Source organism: Sphaeramia orbicularis, chromosome 12 (genome assembly GCF_902148855.1).
Source record: "Sphaeramia orbicularis chromosome 12, fSphaOr1.1, whole genome shotgun sequence".
NCBI classification, from domain to species: Eukaryota; Metazoa; Chordata; class Actinopteri; order Kurtiformes; family Apogonidae; genus Sphaeramia; species Sphaeramia orbicularis.
In genome coordinates this window covers 46,756,315-46,780,845 of record NC_043968.1, presented here as the reverse complement: position 1 = coordinate 46,780,845, position 24,531 = coordinate 46,756,315, and the positions used below count along the sequence as shown (strand labels likewise).

The 24,531-nt window shown below is 37.0% G+C and overlaps 2 protein-coding genes across 3 annotated transcripts in view; both read right to left on the bottom strand.

Annotated features, from left to right (window-relative positions):
• cped1 (cadherin-like and PC-esterase domain containing 1) overlaps window positions 1-12,487 on the bottom strand; it is a 47,015-nt gene extending 34,528 nt beyond the window's left edge. Inside the window, exon 1 of the mRNA XM_030150920.1 lies at window positions 11,379-12,487. Coding sequence (XP_030006780.1) covers window positions 11,379-11,639 — 261 coding nt within the window. The 5' untranslated portion in view covers window positions 11,640-12,487. The remainder of the gene's footprint in view (window positions 1-11,378) is intronic.
• A 2,261-nt stretch (window positions 12,488-14,748) lies between these two features.
• ing3 (inhibitor of growth family, member 3) lies at window positions 14,749-24,013 on the bottom strand. Of its 2 annotated transcripts, none has more exons than XM_030149903.1 (12): window positions 23,900-24,013; window positions 23,686-23,757; window positions 22,905-23,005; window positions 21,425-21,490; window positions 20,989-21,085; window positions 20,820-20,891; window positions 19,518-19,634; window positions 19,272-19,438; window positions 18,372-18,562; window positions 18,078-18,270; window positions 17,305-17,343; window positions 14,749-16,808 (listed from the first exon to the last, which is right to left on the bottom strand). In XM_030149903.1, the coding sequence occupies exons 1-12, from the start codon at window positions 23,925-23,927 to the stop codon at window positions 16,692-16,694; spliced, it is 1,260 nt and encodes a 419-aa protein (XP_030005763.1). In that variant the 5' UTR covers window positions 23,928-24,013; the 3' UTR covers window positions 14,749-16,691. The 2 variants fall into 2 exon arrangements, with proteins under 2 accessions (XP_030005763.1, XP_030005764.1); XM_030149904.1 differs by having other exon boundaries at window positions 18,078-18,267.
• Window positions 24,014-24,531: the final 518 nt, after the last annotated feature.

Below are 24,531 nucleotides of genomic sequence, written 5' to 3'. Positions count from 1 at the left end.
ACCCACGTTTTGCTTAAATCATAGAATTTAACATTTTGACACAATACTGTATCTTTATAAGTATAGAAAATGGCAGTTTGACAAATATCACATAGTAATGGGTCTGATTTATAACTGAATACTTTTAAAATTAAACATTTCCAACAATGTTAAAATTCAGAAAAGTCCAGGATTTTGTTCAATGTCTGTCAATGACATATTTTAATATCAGTCTAATTTACCATAATCTGTGACTGACTTTTTCAGACTTTTGTCAATGTGTACAGTAATATAAGTTTATTAATGTATAGTATATTCATCTCATTATCCTGATGAGAAAGACACAATTAACATCTCTTAACATACCAGTAATTAGTTAACATTACAAAAGTTTAACAGTCTAACAGCTGACACTACTTGAGACTATTTCAATAGAGACATAATGTAGACATGCACCACCAAACGTACGGTGAATGAAACTTTACTCTGAAACACATGATCTCATTTGTAAAACAGTATGTCTGCAGTCACACCAGCTTTTCATTTGTAAAAGTTGTGAAAACTGCAATGGCATCATAAAGTGATGCCTTCTCTTTTTGTTTTGATTGAAAGACTCCTTGTGGCAAAATTAGATGCTGTGGTCAATACAGTCCAACATTTATATTGTATATTAGAAAAAATAAGACCACAGAATATTAGACATTATTGCTCAAAAGAACACTAACATTAAGATTTAATTATCTATGAAAATAGCTGGACACATTTTTTTTCCAAATGATTGACAATTAAAAAAACAAAGAAGAAAACTGGTAGAATAAATGTGGATGATAAAAGTCCTGTAGCGTTATTCAAATAAACAAAAATCAATTTTGCAAATGCTTTGGGAGAGGAAAACATCAAGTTTGGAGGAAATCAAAAATATATTCCATTTTTATGATAATTTTGAATCAAAAAACGTTATTAAATGCACACATTTTCATTGGTCTGAAACCAAATCTACACCTGTGCAGCTTCTTTCCTTCCTTCTGTCTCCTGCCATCTTTAATCTGAACTCTAATCCACAACAGCTACAAATTTCCACTTTCTGTCCACAAACACACGCTAACGAGTTAGCATACCACAGCCGCTCAACCGAGTCTTCATCAGCACAGAGGATGCATGAGACAGGTCACATGACCCAGCCTCAGCTACCAGAGCTGCAGCATCCATGAACGTCAGACAGACAGACAGACAGACCGCTAAACAACCCAACTGAACATGAGAAACACCTGACTGAGAGCAATGTAACTTTTCTTCACGTGTCATGAACAGAAAGTGCATGTCCTGTGTTTTTAATGAAAAAAAGTTATATTTTTGTATGTTTGCAGGCTTTAAATGCAGTGGAATACATGTGTTTAGTACGGTGGCCCTGAGGGGCAACAGCCTGAAAAATTATCTACTATTTGAAAAAAAAAGAGATTGTGATTTGTTTCAAATGAAGTATCTGAAAAAGAAATGTACCCCTTAAATAAAAATAAACTTGGATGAAAAAAAACCTCAATCTCCTAAAAGAAAAAAGAAATGTAATAAGAATAAATTTGTACAAAGGAATAAAATAAACTTGTATGATTTTTAGGGATGTCCGATAATATCGGCCCACCGATATTATCAGCCCGATATTGGCATTAAAATGTAATATCAGTGAATATTGGTATCGTTTTTTTTGCCTATCATTAAAACCGATAAAATAATGCCTTGATTTCGCCGGCATTTACCGACACGTAAATGAAGCATTGTTTGTAGCTGAAAGAAATGTGCAGTTTTCAAAATTGTACAGTAGAGTTGCCACACTGTAATAGAGTCATGGAGGGAGGTAGAGAAAATAAATAAATATGGCATTTTTTCCACAACTTAACTCTTTCTCTGCCAATGACGAGATTTTCCGTCACTCCGTGTTTTCACTGTTATGCTGTAGTTGAAGCTGTTGCAGATCGTGTGAATTACTTTCCTTAGTCCAAAAACAAACAATTAAGCAGCTTTTTCGGAAAAATGACGGACCAGGTTTAATGTTTTCGCACTGGAGTCTCTGTATCCCATGGCAACGCATCCAGTGGCAGTCACTTACTGAGGAAATGCAGACTGTGCAGGAACCGCGTGCAGTTTCAAAAGCCTTAAAGATGATTATGGAGACAGAGTCTGACAATTCAATATATGATGGAGCTACAGGAGAACCATTTAGAGACAGGAACAGAGAAATAGAAGGTGAGGGAGACAGACACGGAACACGGGAAACACGGAGCGGCTCAGGTCCGACACGGAGGTGCGGGGGGGGGGGGGGGGCACGGAGAAAATGACAGACAGGAGGAAGAGAAAAGAGACATTTATAGAGGACATTCAAGGAGAAGACAGACATGGGACAAGACAAAGGACAGCTAGTGTTCATCTGTTAGAGTGAGTTCAGATTCAGACTGAGGACACAGAACAGATTCAGCTGTAGAATGTCAGCAGGGACACAGGTAAGACACTGTTGGATTTGGCTTTAGTATGAAATAAATAAATACATATATTCATACATAGATAAATAACTAGATGTCCATATAATTATTTACAGATCAAACATAGCAGCTGGTCCAACAGGAGGACCTGGTACAGCCAAGCAAAGGCCAGAAATCTACAGTATTTAGTGAATTTGTTTCTTTTTTTCTTGAAAATGAGGAATATTGAAGTGTTTATATCAAAAAACTTAACTAATATGTGTTAGACTTATAACTGATGTATGTAAATGTGATAAGTTTGGAAGGAACCTGGTGCTTTAGATGTTTTGTCTACAGTTTGGTGTAGATTCCTCTAATATTTTGTGGAATGATGGGATATCTTAGAACTGTTTGTTACTATTATTGTTGTTATTATTATTTTATTTTGTGATTTGGAATACAGTGTTACTGTTGGTAAATGAGAAAGAGTCAAAAATGTAAATAGGAAATCAATTTTATCTTGAAAATCAATATGTTTGGAAAAAAATGCAGTTTTCTCAGTTTTTTGCTCAAAATTCAGTTTTTTCCTGAAAATGACCAATATTCAAATGTTCATGTCTCACGAACGAATGAAGATAGAATAAAATCGTTTCTTGTGTTTAAAAGTTGAAGTTCTGTTCTTTCTTTTGATGTATTCAGTGTTCACATACTCCTAACACAACATTTTCAGTCAGCCTCCAAAGATTAGTGAAAATGACCAAAAAGGCTGGCACTGGCTACCAACTCACTGGAAAATGCTCTGGTGGGGAAAGAGTTAAGCTGAAGTATGTATTCTTTGCACAGACAGTGTTTACATTTTAAAAGCCTTGTTGCATTTGAGAATGCATCCAATGGGGCATCACAATAAAATTAGGCATGATGTGTTAATTCCATGACAGGAGATATGTGATGTTACCTAAAATTAGTTTAATATCCCACATATATCGGCAGCGATATCGGTAGATATCGGAATCAGAAATTAAGCGTTGGACAATATCGGCATATCGGTTTTTGGCAAAAAAGCCAATATCGGACATCCCTAATGATTTTTTTTTTTTTTAAATGATCTCCTCAAATAAAATAGACCTCTACAAAACAAGTGTCTCAAATTAAAATAGAGCAACATCAAAAATTTAATTCAATGTTAAACTTTTTTTTTTTGCAGAAGTCTATTTTATTTGAGAAGGTTATTTTTAAAAAATCATACAAGTTGATTTTATTTCTTTGTACAAATGTATTTTTATTACTTTTTTTTTGGGGGGGGGGGGAGATTTTTTTTATACAAGTTTATTTCTATTTAAGGGGTACATTTATTTTTCAGATACTTCTTTTTAAACAAATCACAATCTCTTTTTTTTCTTATAGTGAATAATTTTTTGGGCTGTTGCCCCTCTGGGCCACCGTAGTTTAGAGATACATGAATCATGTTGATGGGACATTCAGAGCCACAGTAATGTGAAATATATGCACCAATAGTAGAACATGGAAAAGTTCATCCACTAAAATAATGATGAGTTCTGTTCTTGTATTATTAGCCTGTATTTGTAAGTTTTCAGTTTGCTGAATTAACTGTTATCAGCTCCTTTTTTGCACAATTGTATGAACTGATGCCTATCACTAGTTTATTATGACACTGAAGAAAAACCTGATGATCCTAAGGTTTATTGTACCTGTGTTTACAGCCACTGAGCAGCAGAAATACTAACTTAGCACAAATAAATGTTCGGTTTGAAAGCTGCAAAAACACCTAACATAGAGAAAACTCTTGAGCAATGACCTCCACATCTTATCAATATAACTGTTAAAGCCATAACAAGAGTTAGGATACATGTTTCAAGTTTATTTTTACCGGCAATAAAATCTCTGTACATTTAAAATTAGTATTTCATAGCAAATCTTAAGTCAATTTGTGCAAACATTCTTAAATGGAAATACATGATATATTTGAATGTATTTAGTGCTTCTTTATGGACAAATGAGTGATGTGATGAGAGATCACTAGACATGGGGGGCAAACATTTTTTCTTACATGTGATTTGATCTAATGAAGATTTTTAAGACGTTGCATCTCTTGTCATTTGCGTCAAAATCACACTACAGTTCTTACAGCTTATATGTGGTTCATGTGGAAGGCCACTCCAATAACTTTCATACAAATGCCATTTTGATTAAGAGGTGCTTGTGCAGTTCAAATAAACAAAGTTACGTATTATTGACACAGTTGAATGAGGAAAAAGGACAAGTGAGCATTAAGGATTTGTGTGCATCCAAGCCTTGTAATCCAGTACACAGACCTGTGAGGAAGTGATTCCTGGTCACATGTTCACAGTGGTCCTGGGTGAGCTTTAAGGATCACTGTTCAGTCAAACTGTCTTTAATCTGAGCAAATACTCATTGTTTTAGTCATGGATTTGTAGTTTCTGTTACTAAACGCAGCCATGTTGCTGTATGTCTTCTCAGTCAGGGGGTGTGTTCTGGTGGGAGGATGGTTTCACAACCTCTTATTAGGAACATTTTGGATTTATAGACCTCAAGTTTCACACCAGAGCTAAGTCTACATATCATTCCTAAGAGTCAGATTTGAGTTATGGCACTACAATCAATAATAAAATCCAGAGTTAGTGCAACTGCAGCTCTAATAAAACATCAAATCTAACCCTCTGTTCTTCAGAGCCTGCACAGATCACTGACATGAGAAACACTGACTCCACTCACAGTCAAACCAGCAGGGACAGAATATTTTGGCTTTGCACTGAACCGACTAGGGAAACACTTCCTGTTAACATCAGCAGTCAGCGACCCATTGAGCCAGGCAGCAGAGTCTGAAAAGTTTCATCAGCTGTAAAAACACAGTGATGCGTTTAAGAGTCTGTCAGCTGGCAATCCCCGCCCCCTGTCATTACGACACACACACTGTTTGATCATCTCTGGACGAACAGGTGACTGGATCCGCAGATCACATGACACACTGACCCCAAATAACTTTTAACCAAAAACAAATGTCTGAAATGCTTACACAGAATCACAAACAGGCTGAAGAATCCATGTAAAACCAGCCCATGTGTCTGTCCAACATTATGTTCCAGAGTTAGACATCTGTCCAACCACACATCACAAATCTGCTGTATCTAACTCTTTATTTATTCCTGAAAACATGAGGAAAGCAGAACTTCTGCATTTTAAAACACAATGTATTTAAAAACACAGATTGAGTGGTTATTACTACATGCCTGGTCAATTAAAAATATTTTAATGGCTCTCTTAACCCATAAAGATCCAAACATTCATCAACAACCGAAACTAGATCTACTGATGTAAAATGTTTAATACCTGTCAATCCACTAATCAAATTAATACATGTAAATAACTGGTGTAAAATACAGTTTTACATACAGTTTTACATCTTTTCATGGTCATCAGATATGACCCATTTGGATGTTCAGAGGCTCTGAAGTGAACATGGAAACACTGTCATCTTCTACAACATTGATTCTTTAGTAAAACCCATGGAGTTGGATCAACGACAGTTGAAAATGCATGATTTATACTGATAAAATAGAAATTACAGAGGATAATATTATAAGTAAATGGCGACAAATCACTTAAGAAAGGTTAAATATGGAGAAAATTTCATTTGGGAACTGACATAAAAGTAGTGCTGGGTCTTTATGCATTAATGTTTTAACTTCATTATTTATACTTCACAATATTGTGCAAATCTTCAATTTACTGCTGTATATATGCGTATCTGTACAGCTTACAGTTTTCAAGAGTGAAAACAACCCAAATATCATGATCCTATTTCAACTTAAAACCTAAAAATCCTGTGAAAGTAGAGCTAAGCAATAAAATGATCATGATAATTATCATAGCATCATTTTCTATTACAATATATTTAAATATAGAGACATATGATAATAGCACTTATGTCTGTTTTGCTTACACTATCAAAACACTGTGTAAGCACAGTTGAAAAAAATATTAGCATTATCAGTCTATTGAAAGTTTTATCTTCAAATGGTAAAAAAAAAAATATATATATATATATATATATATATATATATATATATATATATATATAGATAGATATATATATATATATATATATATATATATATATATATATATAATGTTTGTGAGTGTTTGTCATGTTCTGACCATACAGAATAGTTATAAAAAATAACCAAAAATCAACCTTTAATTTTATGAATAAAGACATAAGAACTGACAGAAGAAAGAATTAATTGACGTAATTTTTAACATGATAATGTCTCTGATCATATCTGTCCATATGACAGTACATATTAAGTGAACAGTTGATTTTATTTCAGACTTTTTCACCCCTCAAACTATACATAAAATTCATTAAACATGTAATGACAGTCTTTTCATTCATCTCTTAATTAACGGCTTAAACAGTGTCATTACTTTACAAATGATTCATCTTCCTATGTATAATGTGCCCAGTGCAGGTTTCTGTCACAACACTGAGTCAAACTGCTTTATTCGTGAAATTTGGTTCACATGGTTCACGTGAATGTAAAAATAAACTCTTGAGAATCTGAGGACAAACAGCAGCAGCAGGTTCTTCAGTGTGTCTGATTTACGATCAGCTGGAAACCAGAGAGCTGAACAGCTGACACGAGGACAGATGATCAATAAAACAGAAAACAGGTTCATTCAGATCAAACAGAAGGACAATGTGTTTCCCTCATATCTGACATCTATTTCTGTCACGCTGTCATTTCTCCTACATAATCTATTTTTATGTGTCTTTGTTTAGCATAGATTCCATTTTTTTTTCACATTACTTGACGCAGCCCTGTACTATACAACATATTGTCATGTGTTGTGTCGTGTTATTAGTTACATCTAATTATGCAACAACATGTCATTTACATAATGTCTCTGTTCATCATGTTACTTTAACCCTTTATAGGGCACTCATAAAAATACTCTGAAATTCAACATTTTAGCCTTAGTGTGATACTGGAAGACATAAGAAGACTTAAGAAAAAAAACAAAACATGTATTGTCATGTAGAAAATCAAGGTCACTGAAGTTACTGTATTTGGTTCCTTGCCCATAAGTGGCAAAATAAAATAAATATCCAAGAAATATATAAAAAAAACACAAGAAAAACACATGTAATGTGAAAGGAACATGTATTTTAGAACATCACTTTTAGAACATTAGACCAACATAAGTGCTGATCCAGACCCCTGTCCACATCCACATTCTCCCTTTGAACATCATTCCTTACATTAGTACCATTACTTCATGGTACCTAACAAAGCAGGTACACTCACTGTTCATGCAGAGGTGGACCTTACAGACCCTGTAGACCACATTGGACCTAAGGTTACTGACTCACTGTCCTCACTGGAACTGTTGCTGTCACTGTCTTGTAATGTGTGTGGAAATGACCAAAAATAGTCACTTGCCTGATAAAGGGTTAAGTTGTTTTACCTCATCACATTTCATCGTGATATATAAAATTTCAAGTTGTGAAGTACCAACTGCAAATCTATGACCTTGCAATTTCATCCACCAGTGCAACTTTGATAGAACTTTGCGATCATTGTACTTTACCACCAACCTTAAAAACTATAAAAATACAGACTTTTTTTGTTTTACCATTCATCAATGCCTTGTGCATGTTAATATTTTATGATTTTGTGTTTGCTGTTTTGACTCTGTACTCCAAAAAGTTTGGGCTTTTGCTCTGTGAAATAAAAACTCTTCAAGTGCATTTCATTTACACAATAAAGAAGATTTTGTCTGAACTCTCTGTCCTGAGTCTTTTTATAAAGACTTAGAGTTGTATGATTTACGCACAGTGGAAGATCTTGCCTATAGTTAAAAACAACAAAAACCCTACTTTTGCCATTTTCAATTAACCCTGTGATTTCACAACAAAAAACACTTATTGCTTTTTTTTTTAGAAACGGTACAGGGAAATCAAGAATTTTATCTGCGCCACAAAGGGCTGGTTACTTTCTTTTATATTACACCGTGTACAAATTTTAGAAAACAAACTTATTAGCAATGATGTAAAGTATCTTGCTGTGGAATGAACTCATAATATACAGGTAAAATATGTTTACCTCCTCTCATGAAATAACTGTAATAATGTGATTTATTGTTGAAAGATAAAGTATAACTGGGACTCAGTATGTAATCATTGCACCAGGTCAAAGGTGATTAATGATGTATATGATGTATATTTACATGAGCCTATACTATAATTGTATGTATTATTGTTTTATTTTAGTTACAGTTTTTATTATGATAATAGTAAATAAGGTAATATGAATTCCTTATTTTATTCTGTTATCTTATTATATCTTAGTCTATGTTTTTCTCTTACATTTAATATTAAAGTTAAGTTATTTCACATTACATTGAGTCACATGGTAAAAATAGCTGCTTCGTGTTATGTTTTTTCTTGTTAAGCTTAATTTTGTTTCTGTTTCGGTTAAAATATGTAAAGTTACATAATACTATAACAAACAAACAACTTTGTCTGAAAACTATATGTTTTTATTGAGAAATGTTTGAGTTTAACACAAGGAATTGGTTTAAAATAAATGACAAATAACACGTAAACTGATGAACTGTGTGATCAAACAATAGATGGACACTATAATGCTGAATCCTTCCACTAATCTAAACGTGTAATTGAGCGGTGCTAAGGTTCTGAGAGACAGCTGACAGAACAGTGAAGGTTTACTGTGTGTGAAATAAAAAACCAAACACCGAGTGCACAAGCTCAGCTCCAGTTTAACCAGCAGCCTCACACAGTCTGACAAGATTAACAACCTGAGTGTGTGAGAGTGTGTGTCTCTGTGTCTATGTGTGTGTGTTTGTGTTGAGTAAATTAAATGTAACCCATACATTAACACTGAGTCCATGCGTCTGTCTGTCAGCTGCCTCTTTACCCTCCCGTTAGCTGTCAGGAACTGGATCCTCTGCAGATTAATGTCCAAAATATTTTTATCAGGGGACACTCAGGACCTGGAGCCACTTAAAATACCCACAAGACATAGGCAGGATACTCTGAATGTCTGCAGCTGATTGGTCAGCACATGTGTCAATCAGCCGACAAGGGCAGAAAAATAAAACCACCAGTGAGCGTGCATTAATCCCCTCGTAATCTAAAAATACCGGAACAATAACTGCAGGAAGGATCCTTGACCCGGCAGGCATGACGCTTCCGTGTGTACACACAAGTCCAGTCTAAAAACAGCTCATTAAAACATACACTGGACGACATTTATGATGATACTAACATGTCTCATTGGTAGTCTGACTAATGTGTAAACATGAACAAAGTATACTATATACATATACATATATATATATATATATATATATATATATATATATGTGTGTGTGTGTGTGTGTGTGTGTGTGTGTGTGTGTATATATATATATATATATATATATATATATATATGTGTGTGTGTGTGTGTGTGTGTGTGTGTGTGTGTGTGTGTGTGTGTGTGTGTGTGTGTGTGTATATAGTCCCAGTCCAACATTAGGTTAGTTGGTTTAGTAAATTTATGAACACATGTATGTATTTCTCAGTCTGTGTATTAAGATCCAGTCTGATATATGTGAAGTATGTACAACAGTAAACACAAAGGTGTCAGGGAAAAAAACAGCTTCTATCAACCTAAGTTATAGTATTAAATGTGACCTCCCTTGCACTTAACATGAGATTTATTACATATGTTTTGTGTTGTTATATACTAGGTTTCATTCAACACATATCAGATGTTGATAACTGTTTGTGTTGTTTCTTGTCATGGGGTCAGGGGTCACAACAACTTGTGACTTTAACCATTACAGCACATTTAGTTCAGTATTCTGTGCCTTTTAAGGTTATACACGTTTCCTTTATTTTTTTGTTGTATCTGAAGAAAAGACAATGACAAATAAATATTTATGTTGATATTTAATGGATTCATGCGTCTGACTATGAATCGCATTACAATGGTTATGAAACAAGCAAATTCTAAAATAGTCAGATTCTGAGTGAAGTTTGGCAAATTAATATGGTAATGTGTATGTGTATACACACATCACAGGGACATATTGTGCTTTTCACTCATCCATTCATTTGACACTTCCTTGTAAATTTTATATAAAGAATGAGAAGATTGTGTAAAAGCATGATTTGATGCAGTACTATATTTCTTGTCTAACTAGTATTTTGCAAAGGATCTAAATTAACTACATATCGACAAAGTATGACACTAATACTTTCATATGTAGTCATTAGTGATAAACATAACTGTATAATATTCCATGATACAAGAGCCATTCTGAAGAATGAGCGTGTCCTGCACTAAATACTTTGCATTTTTACTTAAGAGAAATTTGTATTCAGTACTTTTACTTGTAGCTGATTTTTACACTGTTGTATTTGTACTTTTGCTCAAGGATCTTGGGAGTGTCATTAGTCTGTCAGATGGCTTGTCCAGCATTGGATGATAGTAAGTTAGTTAAAAACGGAGACGTTATGACTGAGTCATAATGACTTTTTATGAGTCTGGATCCTGGTCTAGAGCTAGAAAAGTTCTGCTGTAGTGTGATGGATGGCAAAGTCAGCGTTGGATCATGTGTGGAGGATAAAAAGTGTTAGAATGAAAAATTAACTGACAAGCAATTTCTTCAATAAGACAGTGGCAGATGGGATCTTGATTATTTTACAAGTAAATATCAAAAATAATTGTTAATTAGTTTGGCTTCGAAGACCTTTGTTTTACCATAAAATGTACAGATAAGATCATCAACTATGAGTCAGGTCATGGTAAGGAGTACACATTAATATACCAGAAAACACCCGAATACATACCCGAACACATCCAAACACATCCAAACACACCTGTGTGAACTCACCTGAGCCTGTAAAGTTTCCAGGGCCGACAGGAAGCTCCGGGTCTCCTCCACCATCAGCCCGTCTGTCGGCTTTCTGCTGTAGACATCTGCGGGGGGATGCTGTCCAGTCCGGGGCCGGTTCCGGGACACCATCAGGGTCTGGTAGAAGAGGCACACCGCCACCCCTAGCAGGAGCAGCGGGCCGGAGCAGGAGCGGCGGCGGAGCAGCATCCCGGCTTCCCTGAGGAGGAGCCCGCAGACGGAGGCCAGGAGGCACCGCATGAGAGGAGGTCCGCCACTTCACATCCCTCACGGCCACCTCCGGGACCGGCTCTGGCGGAAAGTTTGTTCAACCTGTGCTCTATGAAGACTCTGTCGATGTATTAACTATACTTGTGCAGAGTTTGAAAGTATTAACTCATGCTGTGTGTTCCGGCGTATCCCGTGTTAATGTCACACACACGTCTGTGCGCAGCGAACACGCGCAAAAAGACGCAACGTAGCAGCCAGCCCGTCCGGCGAACCGGCGAACTTCGCCCGAGCCCAGGCGAAGTGCATCTTCTCTCCTCCGTGATCAGATCATGTGGGTTTTAAAAAGAGCATATGACCCTTCAAAGACACCCGCTGCGACCTAATTTCCACGATAATGCGCTCATTTGTCTGAATTCAGAGTGCGCAACACATCCACGTCTCCCACTAAGGTTTCATCCGCGACTGTTGAAGGCAAAAACTGGTCCTGTCAACTGTTGGAAAGTTAAAGTTCCGCTGGAATCACAACGGGACCGACTGAGGAGACCGTTATCTACAAACATTCAGGAAAGACCCGTGGAAAGTGATCCACGCAGCGCATTGAGTGAAACCCTGACGCGGAGTTGCGTGGCGCCGTAGACCAGTCAAAAACAACCCAACCGGTGGCGGAGGAGTCTGCTCTGGCAGCCACACCATCTGGTTTGAGTTAAATCCAGCAGAAGAAAAAAAGACCGCAGTAGTCGGGTTTCCAGCAGTCCGTCCTCTGGATGAAGCGGATCCCTCAGTCCTGGTCCCGGACCCAGACCCGGACCCGGCTCCTCCGGACAAAGTGAAGGTCAGAGGTTTGGTCCGGGGTTTGACTTGGAGTCCGGACAGTGAGGGTCTCCTGTTGCTCAGTAGGAGGTCGGTGGCCCCCACTCCACACCTCAGCCCTCCCCTCTCCTCCCACTGCTCCCCACGCGCAAACACGCAGAGTTATTTATGGAACACAGTGTGAGCGCGTGCACGTGAGTTAAAGTTAGAACACGTTTTTAAACAAACTTTAACTTTATACGATTACTTTTTTTCCATCAGGGAAAACTAAAAAATACCTAAAACTATCATATGTAAATAAAACATATGTAAATGTGTACAAACCAGATGGAATTAGAATACATGCATTCACTGAATCAGCGTTAAACCTACAGCTGCCTTTATAAGACTAAGAAGGTTTATCATATAGATATTTAGGAGGATAATATTTTACACTTAACGGCACATAATGCATTATTAACTGTTAACTACATGTTTAGAATTAAGTCATATTAATAGATTAAATTAGAATTTTATCGATCTCTGGGAAAATTAAGGTTCCAGCAAAAGCACAGGACGGTAATATCACACAGATGGAAGAAAATGAGAAAGAGAAAGAAAATAAGACAATAACAATATCTATGGAAACAGCAGGAAACAGGAAATTGCAGATCAGAAGTAGAACTACTACTAATAATAATAAATTACCAACAATAATAAACATTAAATAATAATTAAAACTAATACCTTACTTATGCATGATCACATGAATACAATTTATTAATAGCAGTAACAATTATTAAATGTCCTGTTATCAAATGTGAAGATATCTTTAATCTGTGTACATAGATTTTAATTTGAGGTGTTTTGACAATAAATGCACATTAATTAAAATTAGTTGATGTTAAGATAACAGTCAATGAAGAAGTATCTCATGTTAACAGCATCTGTAAACTATTAAATAATAATATAGAACTCAATACCCAATTCAGCTGAGCACATTGGTAATTAACTAGATGACACTAACTAGTTAACTCTTAGTGTTCATCTGTGTATTAACATATGTTCATTCATGTAAATAACACAAAATCTTTGGAGATTAAGATTAGGCAACCTGTGATTTTCTGTAATATACCATTTCTCCTGCGTTCAATTTATAAAGCAAACATTTTGTGTTACATTTGTACATAAGAAATTGCAGATGAATTTAGATTTTTGACCACGTTGGCTTGTGATACATTTTTTTTTAGTTGTTTACTAATTATTTCCAAAGCTGAATAAATACGTGTTAACATGTTTAGTGTTCATTATTCCATTAACTAATGTTAACTAATGTGACCTTATTGTTCAGTGCTTTCAATATTAAATGTATATATTTTACTGATTTGAGGAACTCATAAAACAAATGTAATACACATAACAAAACTAGTAATACTGTGAAAGGTGTATAAATACTGTATATTGTAAATTTCACATGATTAATGCTTTTTCTGAGTCTAACAAACTTTTTAAACCTGCAGCAAAACATTTAGCATGTCTACATGGGACAGATTTAGGAATCAAACTTCTTAGTAATGATGTAAAGTGTCTTGTTGTGGAATAAACCCACGATTTACACTGTTGTCCATAAAGTTGGAATAAAGTATTTTGGCCTCTTTTCATGAAATGATTGTGACAATGTGATTTATTCTAGATAGATCAAGTGTAACTGGGACTCAGTGTGTAGTCACTGAGCCTGGTCAAAGGTGATTACTGATACTGTATGTATAAATAGTTGTAAGTGGAATGTATCTGAAAACATTTTTCCAACTTTATGATCAACAGTGCATTTCATTTGAAAATAGCATTGATCAGTGCAATAACAGCAGCTTTCCGCCACCACACACTGAAAATACATGTTGATTACTTTCACATTTTTGTTTAACAAATGACTCTGTCCATCCATCCATCTTCAACAGCTTATCAGGCTCCAGGTCATGGGTCAGCCTAGACTCCCCTCTCCATGGCCACCTCCTCCAGCCCCTCAGAGAGGGAGGGGGGGAGGGGTCCCAGTCCAGCCGATACAGTCCGTCCCACGTCCCCTCCCAGTTGGATGTGTCTAAAACACGCCGCAGATGCCGGAACCACCACATCTGGCTCCTACTGGCATGGAGGAGCAGGGTCTGTGCTCTGAACACCTCCTAAACTCTGGCCAAACTCCTCACTATAGTTAACAAGCACTATGCATTTCAACTTCAAATGTCAGAAGTGAAAGCTGATCTTTAGGGCTTGTATTTGTTCCTCCTGCACTTTAATTTTCAGATACTTCTTCAAGTCAGTATAAATAATGCAACTAAAACTCATCAGATAGCAAAACATCATCATTTTATTGAATTTTTTAAACATCCCTGGAAACAATACATCAGTGCAGTGACACACACACATCCATACACACGCGCACACACACACACAGCTCTGTACATTCTGAAAATCACTAATACGGAAGTCGAAACTTCTTTTTTTTTTCCTTTTTTTTATCTCAACTGTTAAAATGAACTCATCCGCGAAGTCACATTTTGTCTCATCTAGTTCCACTGAAATCAAACATGAGGTGGGTCAGACAGGCTTCGGTAGTTCTAGTCCAATGACTTGGTTCTGGTTCATGCTGTAGTTTTAATGCAGTAGGTCTGGTTGGTCAAGTTCAGAGGAGAAAGCCCACGGACTGAAAATCATTCCGACTCCAAGGTTAGTCAGAATCATAATTATATCTGAGATTAAAAGATGGAAATTAATTTTGTTTGTTAAAGATTATACAACAAACATCTAATAAGACTGACAATCGGCTTTATGCACAGCCTCACTACTTCCTGAACTTAAGGCAGCGCCTATATTTCCTGTTTTCATTATTGAACACACTGATTAGTCCAGGTGTGCCTGACCACAGTAGTCACAACAAGAAGTAGCACACACACCTGGATTAATCAGTGTGTCCAATAATGAAAGACAGGAAATATAGGCGCTGCCTTAAATTCAGGAAGGCTGTGCATAGAGCCCTTTAAAAGTCCAGTGTGTGTGATCTCTGAACCATCTAGTGGTGAAGCAGCAGACAGCATCCAGCTGAATACCCCACGCCCCTCTCATAAGGTGGTGGGGGTCCCATGATAAAGCCAGTGTTTGTTATTATTCTGTTTCCTTTTAGTTTATGGGATTTTAACTCTGGTCCACATTCAAACATAGCGGATGACAGCAGAGTAATGATGCTGGATGTCATCTGCTACAAACGAACACATGACAGAGAGCAGATGACAGAAAAAAAAAAAAAATTGGTTTTCAATTTTGCATAAATTCTGAATTATGACTGAACAAAAAAAGAGAACAAGACAGAAAAGGCCAAAAAAGGATATAATAAGAAGTGCATGTCAGGAAATTGTAAAATAAATCAGGGCTGGGATTTTGCTGCTCAACTCCAAGTTTTTTATTAAAATGATGATGGAAACAATGTACTAATCCTGAATTTATTTGATAGCTTGGAATTTAAGCTTCAAAAAAAGGTCTTAAATCTCTCAAAGTTTTTTTTTCAGCCATTTGGATTAATATGCCATCCATCTGGTAATCAGTATCATTTCCTTTTCAGTTTAATGTCAGATTTTTCATGTTTTTTTCTTCTGTTTGATTTGTTTTTTGGGTTTTTTCGGGCTCAGCAGTGAAATGTACTCTCCTCCTCTGTTCCTATATTTAATACACAACATGACCTCAGCAGGTTGACCTTTGGCCACACGTGAGCTCGGTGTGGCCCTTCCATTGGCTGAACCCGCCTAATTTAAAACCCAATCAATATTTTGATCAATGGACATCTGCTTTGGGCTGATGACTGCACAGTATGACCTCATGTTGACTCCAACAATTTTTTTTTTTAACAATAACAAAATTATTTTTATATTCTTTGTGCAAGTTTATGTCCAGAAATCAAACCACTTCTTCCTGTCCTCTTGGGGTTCAGATATTTTGACAACAGCATGAGGAGAAAAAACAAATCTACAAGTCTGTATGTCACAGAAGAAAATAGCTGAGTTGAAAAATCAAAGACAGAAAGCTGAATTTAGACAGTTTTTCATACTTTCAGGTTTCTGCTTATAATCTGTGACCTCTCCGTGTGGCTTTAATCCGTAGATGGTTTATGTTGGCACAAAGTTTTCTGGTTACTGTTGAAACCTTATTTGAGAGCAGCCTGTTGACCTCTGACCTTCTTGGTGTGTTTGACAACGAGCTGGAGGTGGTGGACAGAAAGACCAATGGATGGACAGTGGGCGGGGTCTATTTGTGGCGGCTGCCTCTCCTCTTCATGGCGGCCGTACACTGTGGACAGTACCACTTCCCCTTTGGAGCCTCTGTCAGCCCCACACAGCCATAATGAAACCACTCGATCGGACACTAATGAAAAATGGAATTTAAACAAAATCAGCATTTGGCCTGAAAACATGCTCCAACTTTATTCATATGTGGTTGAAAAATGTGTTGGATTCACTTTGGCAAATATGAATAAATCCTCTATTTTATGAACCAAGCATTCTTTAACCAGACTACAGCAACAAATTTTTAAAAAGGACTATATATTCCTATTGTGCTTTTATTTTCAGGTAAAATTTCATAAATTAGAAACTGAAACAAAAAAACAAGCATTAATGAAACACAGGTTTTTAACAGTCAAATCTGCTGTTTTATCTGCACTACAGAATGCCAAACAAAAAAATCTTTGGCTTTGACATGAAATTCTTCTTTCTCATGAATGGTGATTTCTGTTTAATATAGATTATTATTTATTTTCAGAGCCATTTTACAGTCTTGTCACTTACTTAAAACAAGTTTAAGCCCTACTCTAAAGAACATATGACAAAAGACACCCATATAAAAATATGAAGATACTTACATCTGTATTATCACAGCCGACCATTTCTCCATAAGAAACCTGCAGAAAGTGACACAAAGGGTAATTTTTTAATTAAAATAAGCTGGTAACTGCAAAGAGAATGACACCTTTTACCATTTATAATACAGGTTACACCACTTCTAGTGATCACGTCTCTTGGGTAAAATCGGTCACTACAAGCACATGATGATTACAAACTTTTAACTTGTCCACTATCATTAGAAATAATGAGGTTTCTCATGGCACCAGTACACTTATATACTGGAGGCCAAACTGCTGAACAGGCCAGGTTGAAAAGAGAAATAAATAAATAAATACATACATACATAAATAAATAAACAGAAATAATAAGGTTTGTTTATTCTCAACAGTTGGTAGTGATGATGGTTTTTGTCTATATTATGGTACATTTAAGAATTACAACTGGCAAGTGTTTTTCTTCTCAACTGGTCATAGTAAAGATCCAAACAATATGACATGTATGTTGGATTGCTGCCTCATCTACTTGCGCAGATCCTTTAAAACTTGCCTATACAGCTTTAATAATTGTATCTATATATGTTTATGTATGTGTATGCAAGACAACTCTGTTTAGTTTTCACTGTACAGGGCACAGAAACTGTAGAGGGTCACTGAGAAAACATACACAAAACCAACACTGTCAAGTAGACTCTGATTTCTAAAACCAAGTTTTAACTGTATTTGTATAATGGATGATTTTGCCTCTGACTCTTTCATACATATCAACAGCTTCTGTGGGGCTGTGTGGATACCTGGTTACAGATGCAGTATCGCGGTTCGTTGGGGTCATAGGTCCAGTCCACTTGGCTGTTGGCTTCAGCCTCAGGCAGTGCTGAAGCCTGCTGGGAAAGCTCCTGAGCCAGTGCTGATGATGAAGAGCATGATGAGAGCGAGGAGGAGGAAGAGGATGAAGATGACTGATGATTTGAAGACTTGATGCTGCTTCTGGAAAAACAAAACACGAGAAGTTAGGACAAGTGGTACTTAGTATTTTCTTGTGCTAATTAAAAACTGTTCAGTGTACAGGAGTGTGGATGAAGCCTTACTTGGACTTGCGGCCCCTGGAGTCTGAGGCAGTGGCAGGGGTGAGGGTCTGTGTGAGGGTGGAGGCCAGAGCAGAGGAGGAGTATCCGCTGTTGTCCCGGGACAGAGAGAACTCTCTGCCAAGCTGGAAGTCATTGTTCTTGATCGCTTCGTAGCTCGCTTTAAGACTGGACGTCCTCCTGCCCTCCTTCATCTGGACACAAACAAACAAGGAGGATACTGTTTAACATTTGGTCTTTACTCACTGGATGGACATACACATTAACATATGCATCCAGCTGTATGACTAAAAAAACAAATCACTGAAAGCTTAATCACGTGGTTGCTGTTCAACCAGACATTTATTTATATATTTCAGGAGTAAGCTTCATAAATTCAACTACTTTATGTCCAATCTGACCTGTGTAATGTGCTTACAAAGACAACAAGGCTAATAGAAATGTGATTTTTATTTATATGTTTCAGCAGTCCATGTTAATACATGGCTATTCTCCCTTAAGTAGACTGTATGTGCAAAAATAAAGCACTATCAACAGCTTTATTCTATACCAGCAGCACAAAATTAGTACAAAGCCAAAAACCGAAGTATATGACTAATTTCAATATCATGACTGCCCTAATGTAATTTAATTCATATGGTAAAACAATGACACAGCCTAACACTTGGAAACAGATGTTTGCCACAAACACACAGGACTCATTCAAATCTTAGTGGTCTACCGTCGGGAAAATTAGTGTTCCTTAATTGTCTTCCCAGATGGAATCGGGTTTGTTGTTTGTTGACAGTGAGGCTGACTGGAAAAAGCTGAGTGGAATCCAGTGACACACAGAAAAGCACCTCCATGTTTGACATGTAAAATTATCAAAGGTATGTGAAGTATTGTGGTGTGCATGGTTCTGACCTGTGCGGTAGCCTGAACAGCCTGTGCAGCGGCCATGGTGATGGCCCCGGCTCCAGCAGCTCCAGGCCCTGCAGGGAGAGAGCTCAGGTTGTAGGAGGCGAGCGGCTGAGAAGAGTTGACGCTGTAGACGTTGTTGGTGGAGGATGATGTACTATTGGTACGGCAGCCTGCAGAGGACACAGGTCAGAGTTAATACACAGAAAGCTCCATGCAGGTAAAGGTGTGGATAAACGTCACTGTTTTTACCTGGTGTGTTCTCCTTGGAGGCATCTGAGGTGAGTGTAGACAGGAGAGCTTCAGACTTGAACTTCTTCTCTGGCACATGTTCTGTAGTGTGATGAGTTGGAGCATTGTACTTCCTCTCTGTTATTACACAATATTTGGGGGAAAAAAAAAAAAAACAATGTTAGTTTAGGCTTTGCATATTCTCCAAATGATGCTTCACTGTGTCAAAAGCACAAGCCTTTCATCCAAAAACTGAGATAGAAATTAATTACAACTCCCAAGATGCATTTCAATAACAAACACTAATCACAGAGCTGTAGATCATGTTAGGTGCTCTGCTAAAATGACTGGACGCCGGACTGCAGTAATGGTGGCTCATACATAAAGCTAAGCAAATTTAGCGATTCTACTATATATATATATATACATATATATATATATATATACACATATAAATATGTAGTTTCCCTTGAAAGTATCGATTTTTTAGCCACAAGTATCGATACATTAAGCCCCATTCAAAGCCCCCATGTTCCTTCTGGATCTCTGCTCGCCGCCCATTTCCCCCGTTCACTTTGCAGGAAGAGCGATTAGGTCAGCCAGCCGCTAGTGTCACTATAGAGCATTTTCAACATGTCACCGGTCTAGGTACTCTCTTTATATCGGTGCCGATGTCTTTCTCTTCATGTTTACACAGTCAGAGCTAAGAGATTCAGGAGAATGGTGGCGAATATAAATCCAGCACCTTCACACTTAAAAGCAGATCTGCGGGAGCACTTCGGATTTAAAAAGAAGGAAAGCAAGGCCATACCATGGCAAAATTGTTGCTGCCACACCATACATTTCAGACAAAAAAAAAAAATTTAAAAAAAATCATCACCGTCGCATTACCACATAAATGAGCATTACGTTTCACTTTCACTACTGGAGGTGACACGGTCCGCATCATCCCATACCCCATAGTAATATAAGTAGGAAACCGGGCCGAGCCCCTGACTGACCGAACCGCACAAAAAGTGCTACTTTAACCCAATAAAAGATTGAGGTAAATACTCTACGTGGAAGAGCACATTTAAAGCCAATAGTCACATGACTCACTATGATTCTGACCTTTACTGTCAGAACTCTATCTTAACAGCAAGTTAAAGCTAAAGATTACAAAGTAAAAAATGTTGATTAAAGTGAAAACACAACCTGCAGGATACATCAGTTCACTGTGAAATTCCAACTGAGGAACAAGTTCAGTAAAGATGGAAATGGGAGTGGATCTATACTATAACAATCTGAATTCACTGCATGTTAACGGATCAGTTCTGCACTTACTCTCTGTTGTGGTGTGGGAGTGGACATGGTGATTGTTGACAGGCTGAGATGGACTGTCCATTTCTAGCGATCCTGAGAAGAGAAACAGCATTTAAATTGGAAATGCTGCATGCTGGTAGACTACCTGCCACTGGCCTAACTTTGACAAGAGACAGTCTGAGTAACTTACGTCTCTCCAGGATCTCAGTGATGCCGGCATTGTCAGCCTCTAGCTCCATCTTAAACTTGGCCAGCTCCTGGTCCAATTTACGGAGATGACGGTCCACCTGCAGGAAAGAGGACACAAAAGTCTTAGCTGAGGACGCACACCACATTTTAAAAAGTAGAGCATCTTCAGGTTCAGCACACTAACAAGATTAGAGTGATTGTCACATATTTTCTCTTCCAAAATGGAACAAAGCAGCAGGCTGAACACTACTGGGGTTGGAGTTTTATAAACTGACTGCCATCTAGTGGTGAGTTGATTGAACAACACTCAAGAACAGAGCCTATGAATCATCAGAACTTTATAGAAGCCATCGTTACACACACAAATAATGTTAATATTAATATAGCCACTTATTAATATTAGATGAAGAACAAGAGCAGATCGGAGACCAACCCACCAAATCATAAATCTGATTGGCCAGCTGGACTTTCTCATCAGCATCCTCCAGAGCTTTGTAATAATCCTGAAATGGGAAACAGCAATTTATTTAACACCATAAATGCATTTTTTTTAACAGAAGCATAATGTGATTAAACAGCTATTGACAGTTTCAAATTCAGATGTTTCAAATCTCACTTAACACCAATCATAACACCAATAATAATAATAATAATTCCTGCAGGAAGCTAATTGCATAATTGATAGATGAGCGGCCCAATAACAGACAAATCTTACAAAAACACACAAGGACTGCATGATAAAAAGTGATGAAGAAAGGGATTAGACAATAAACATATATAATGGGATCTTAATTTTTTTTATTGCACATGAAATGTGACACCTAGACACCACAGTCCCTCTGATTTTAGGCATTTTACGCAGCAGGAATTTCAAAGTCAGACAATTGACGTAAGTGCATGGCTGAGAAGCCGATGAAGTGCAGCTGGCATGTGTGCGTGGTCTTTCCCATACAGTCTTTACTTGGGTGTGCTGCCAAAGTATATTTAGTAAGGTGAATAATTTTATTACTTCTACCCCTGCCAAAGAGATTATAGTGTAGTCAAACATAGTCTCATCCTAAACCAAAAATATTGCAGCAGGTTTGAAGTTAAGACATGTACAAAGCTACACAAGACTACAGCAGTTAGTAAACAAAACAAACACAAAATTAAGGGAGAAAACAATACAAGGAAAATGCACCCTTTCTACCTTTTATTTAATTTTTTAAATATATGACATTAGACCATGTATACAACCTGTTGCTCATGTAAAAATAAAAAATGGCTATAACACTGCTGAGGTATTCATAACTTTAGACATGCACAGTAACAGACAGTCAGAGCTTCAATGTTACCATGGTAGCAAATTTTCACATCTGCCTGTGTGCACTGTTTTGAAGCTCTGCTTCATCACATGGATGTATGAAGTCAATGTTGCCTTTTTACCATAAAATTATCAGTCTTGATGTTATTTTTCATCCCATGAGAAAATGCATGCATGAATGTATGTAATGGATGTATAATTGATGAATCAAGTACGGACAGACCATTTCTGTCACTGTAACCCACACAGACTCACAGAGACCACCTGTTGGCCTCATGACTTGGTTGCTGATTATATTATGCCAGATTTGTCTGACGAAATAAGCGTTCACATTTGTTAAAGGGTGAATATTGTCGGTGGTATTCAGGATTGTAGAGGGTTCAGAGGCTGTTAGATTTAGAGTCTGGCTCCAAATCCTACACTTTTCCCACTTTACTTAAGATGATAATTGACTTCATTGACTCACAAGACTCTGGACTAATTTTGTTTTTCATAGTGTTATTTGACTGACAAATCTACAAATGGAAGTTAATGTCACATTTCTCACTATAATATGTGTGAACTTGGAGGAAAAAGACACCCAGTATCTCACTGTGATAACCAGAATATCTGACCTTTTTAATGACCTCCATCTGTTCTTCTCTCCACTCTGGTTTGTTTTTCTTTGCATTGACGAAGAATTCAATCACCTTCTGCTCTAGCTGATCAGTGGCATCTTCACAGGGTGATGACAAAGAAAACAAACAGAGAAAAACATTCAGAATGAGAAAATACATAAACTCAGTATTCCACTAAAAAAGCTAGACTAAAAAGGAAAACAGTTAAACTTACTTAAAACGATGCAATAACTGTTACTTTCTATTCAGTTTTGTCCGGCAGAAAACTTAAAAATCATCTACACATTTAAGAATTTGGAAACTTGCCTAATGAAAAAAATATATTCCTAGACGAAGCAAGCGTTAAAGTACATGGTTAGTTATAAAATGATTTAAAGATAGCACCCACAAAATCCTGCACAGAATCTCCATACTTTTGATCATAATTTCATACATTTTAAATAACTAGCAAAAGTAATGATCCTAGTATGTTTACAACATGGCTAGTAATTATGTCAGAATCTGTCACATCACACACTTTGATGCAACATCTGGTAAAACATGCTGTTTGGAATAGAAATGTTCAAGTAAGTTCAGAAATGTTAGCCGGCTCATGCTAGCCACTTTGCTAAATTACAGACATATTTCGGTATGTGGGATACAGTGCTTTAACTGCTAGATAAAGTATAATCACTAAGTGCTTTCTACTTAATATGTACAATAACAGCGTGCAGTCTTTCTTCGGTTTACTCATTATTATACGGTCCTGAGCCACAGTCACCGGCGGCGCTGCACATACTTTGAACCTGAAGGTCCATCTCTCTCATTTCCGTAAACCTGTCGCGGAGATCCATGGGTAGCTGCTCGATCACTGCCAGGAGAAGAAAAAGCGGTTATCCTGCTAGCACGGCTAGGCTAACAGCCGCAGCTACACAGTCCATAAAATACTATACATGTAAAGCACAATAGGGCCAAACAAAGTCATCGGTGCTTTGTTGGACGTCTACACTCACTTTCGAGATAGTCCTCCAGGTACAGCATCGCGGCAAATTTTATATTTCAAGCGATTAATGAAATAATTTTCTTCTTTCAATATGGCGCCGCCAGCCGCTGTCTCGCTCAGAAAAAAATACCACAAAAAATTGAGGTCAGCGAACGTGACGCAGTCAGATGTCTACGCTCTGATTGGTTAATCCCTAGATAGTCGCTGATTCGTGTTCTCAGATCAGATGTCTCATGGGACTTGGAGTTTTCTAACAGATTGGTATAGATAAACAGCCAAATACACCAAATTAATTAATTTTAAGATAAAAAAAAAAACAAACAATATTTGTAGGACCAAAATATATATCTGTCAGATATACAAAAAGATACAAATATTTCCTGTTATTTATGTTGCACATATTGTGGGTGACTATATAGGCTGCATTTCGAAATTTTAGATAGAACACTCAAATAGAAATCATATACCATCAACGCTTTTACAGAAATATTGTAAATATTTTCAGACTCCTCAACACTGATTTATAACACTGCCCATCATCTACTGCACAAATTATGGTCGCATGAAAATAGTGTACATCTTGTTATGATGACTGCAGAATCAGGTGACTATCATTAGGAGAATACTTAATAGAGCAAAAAA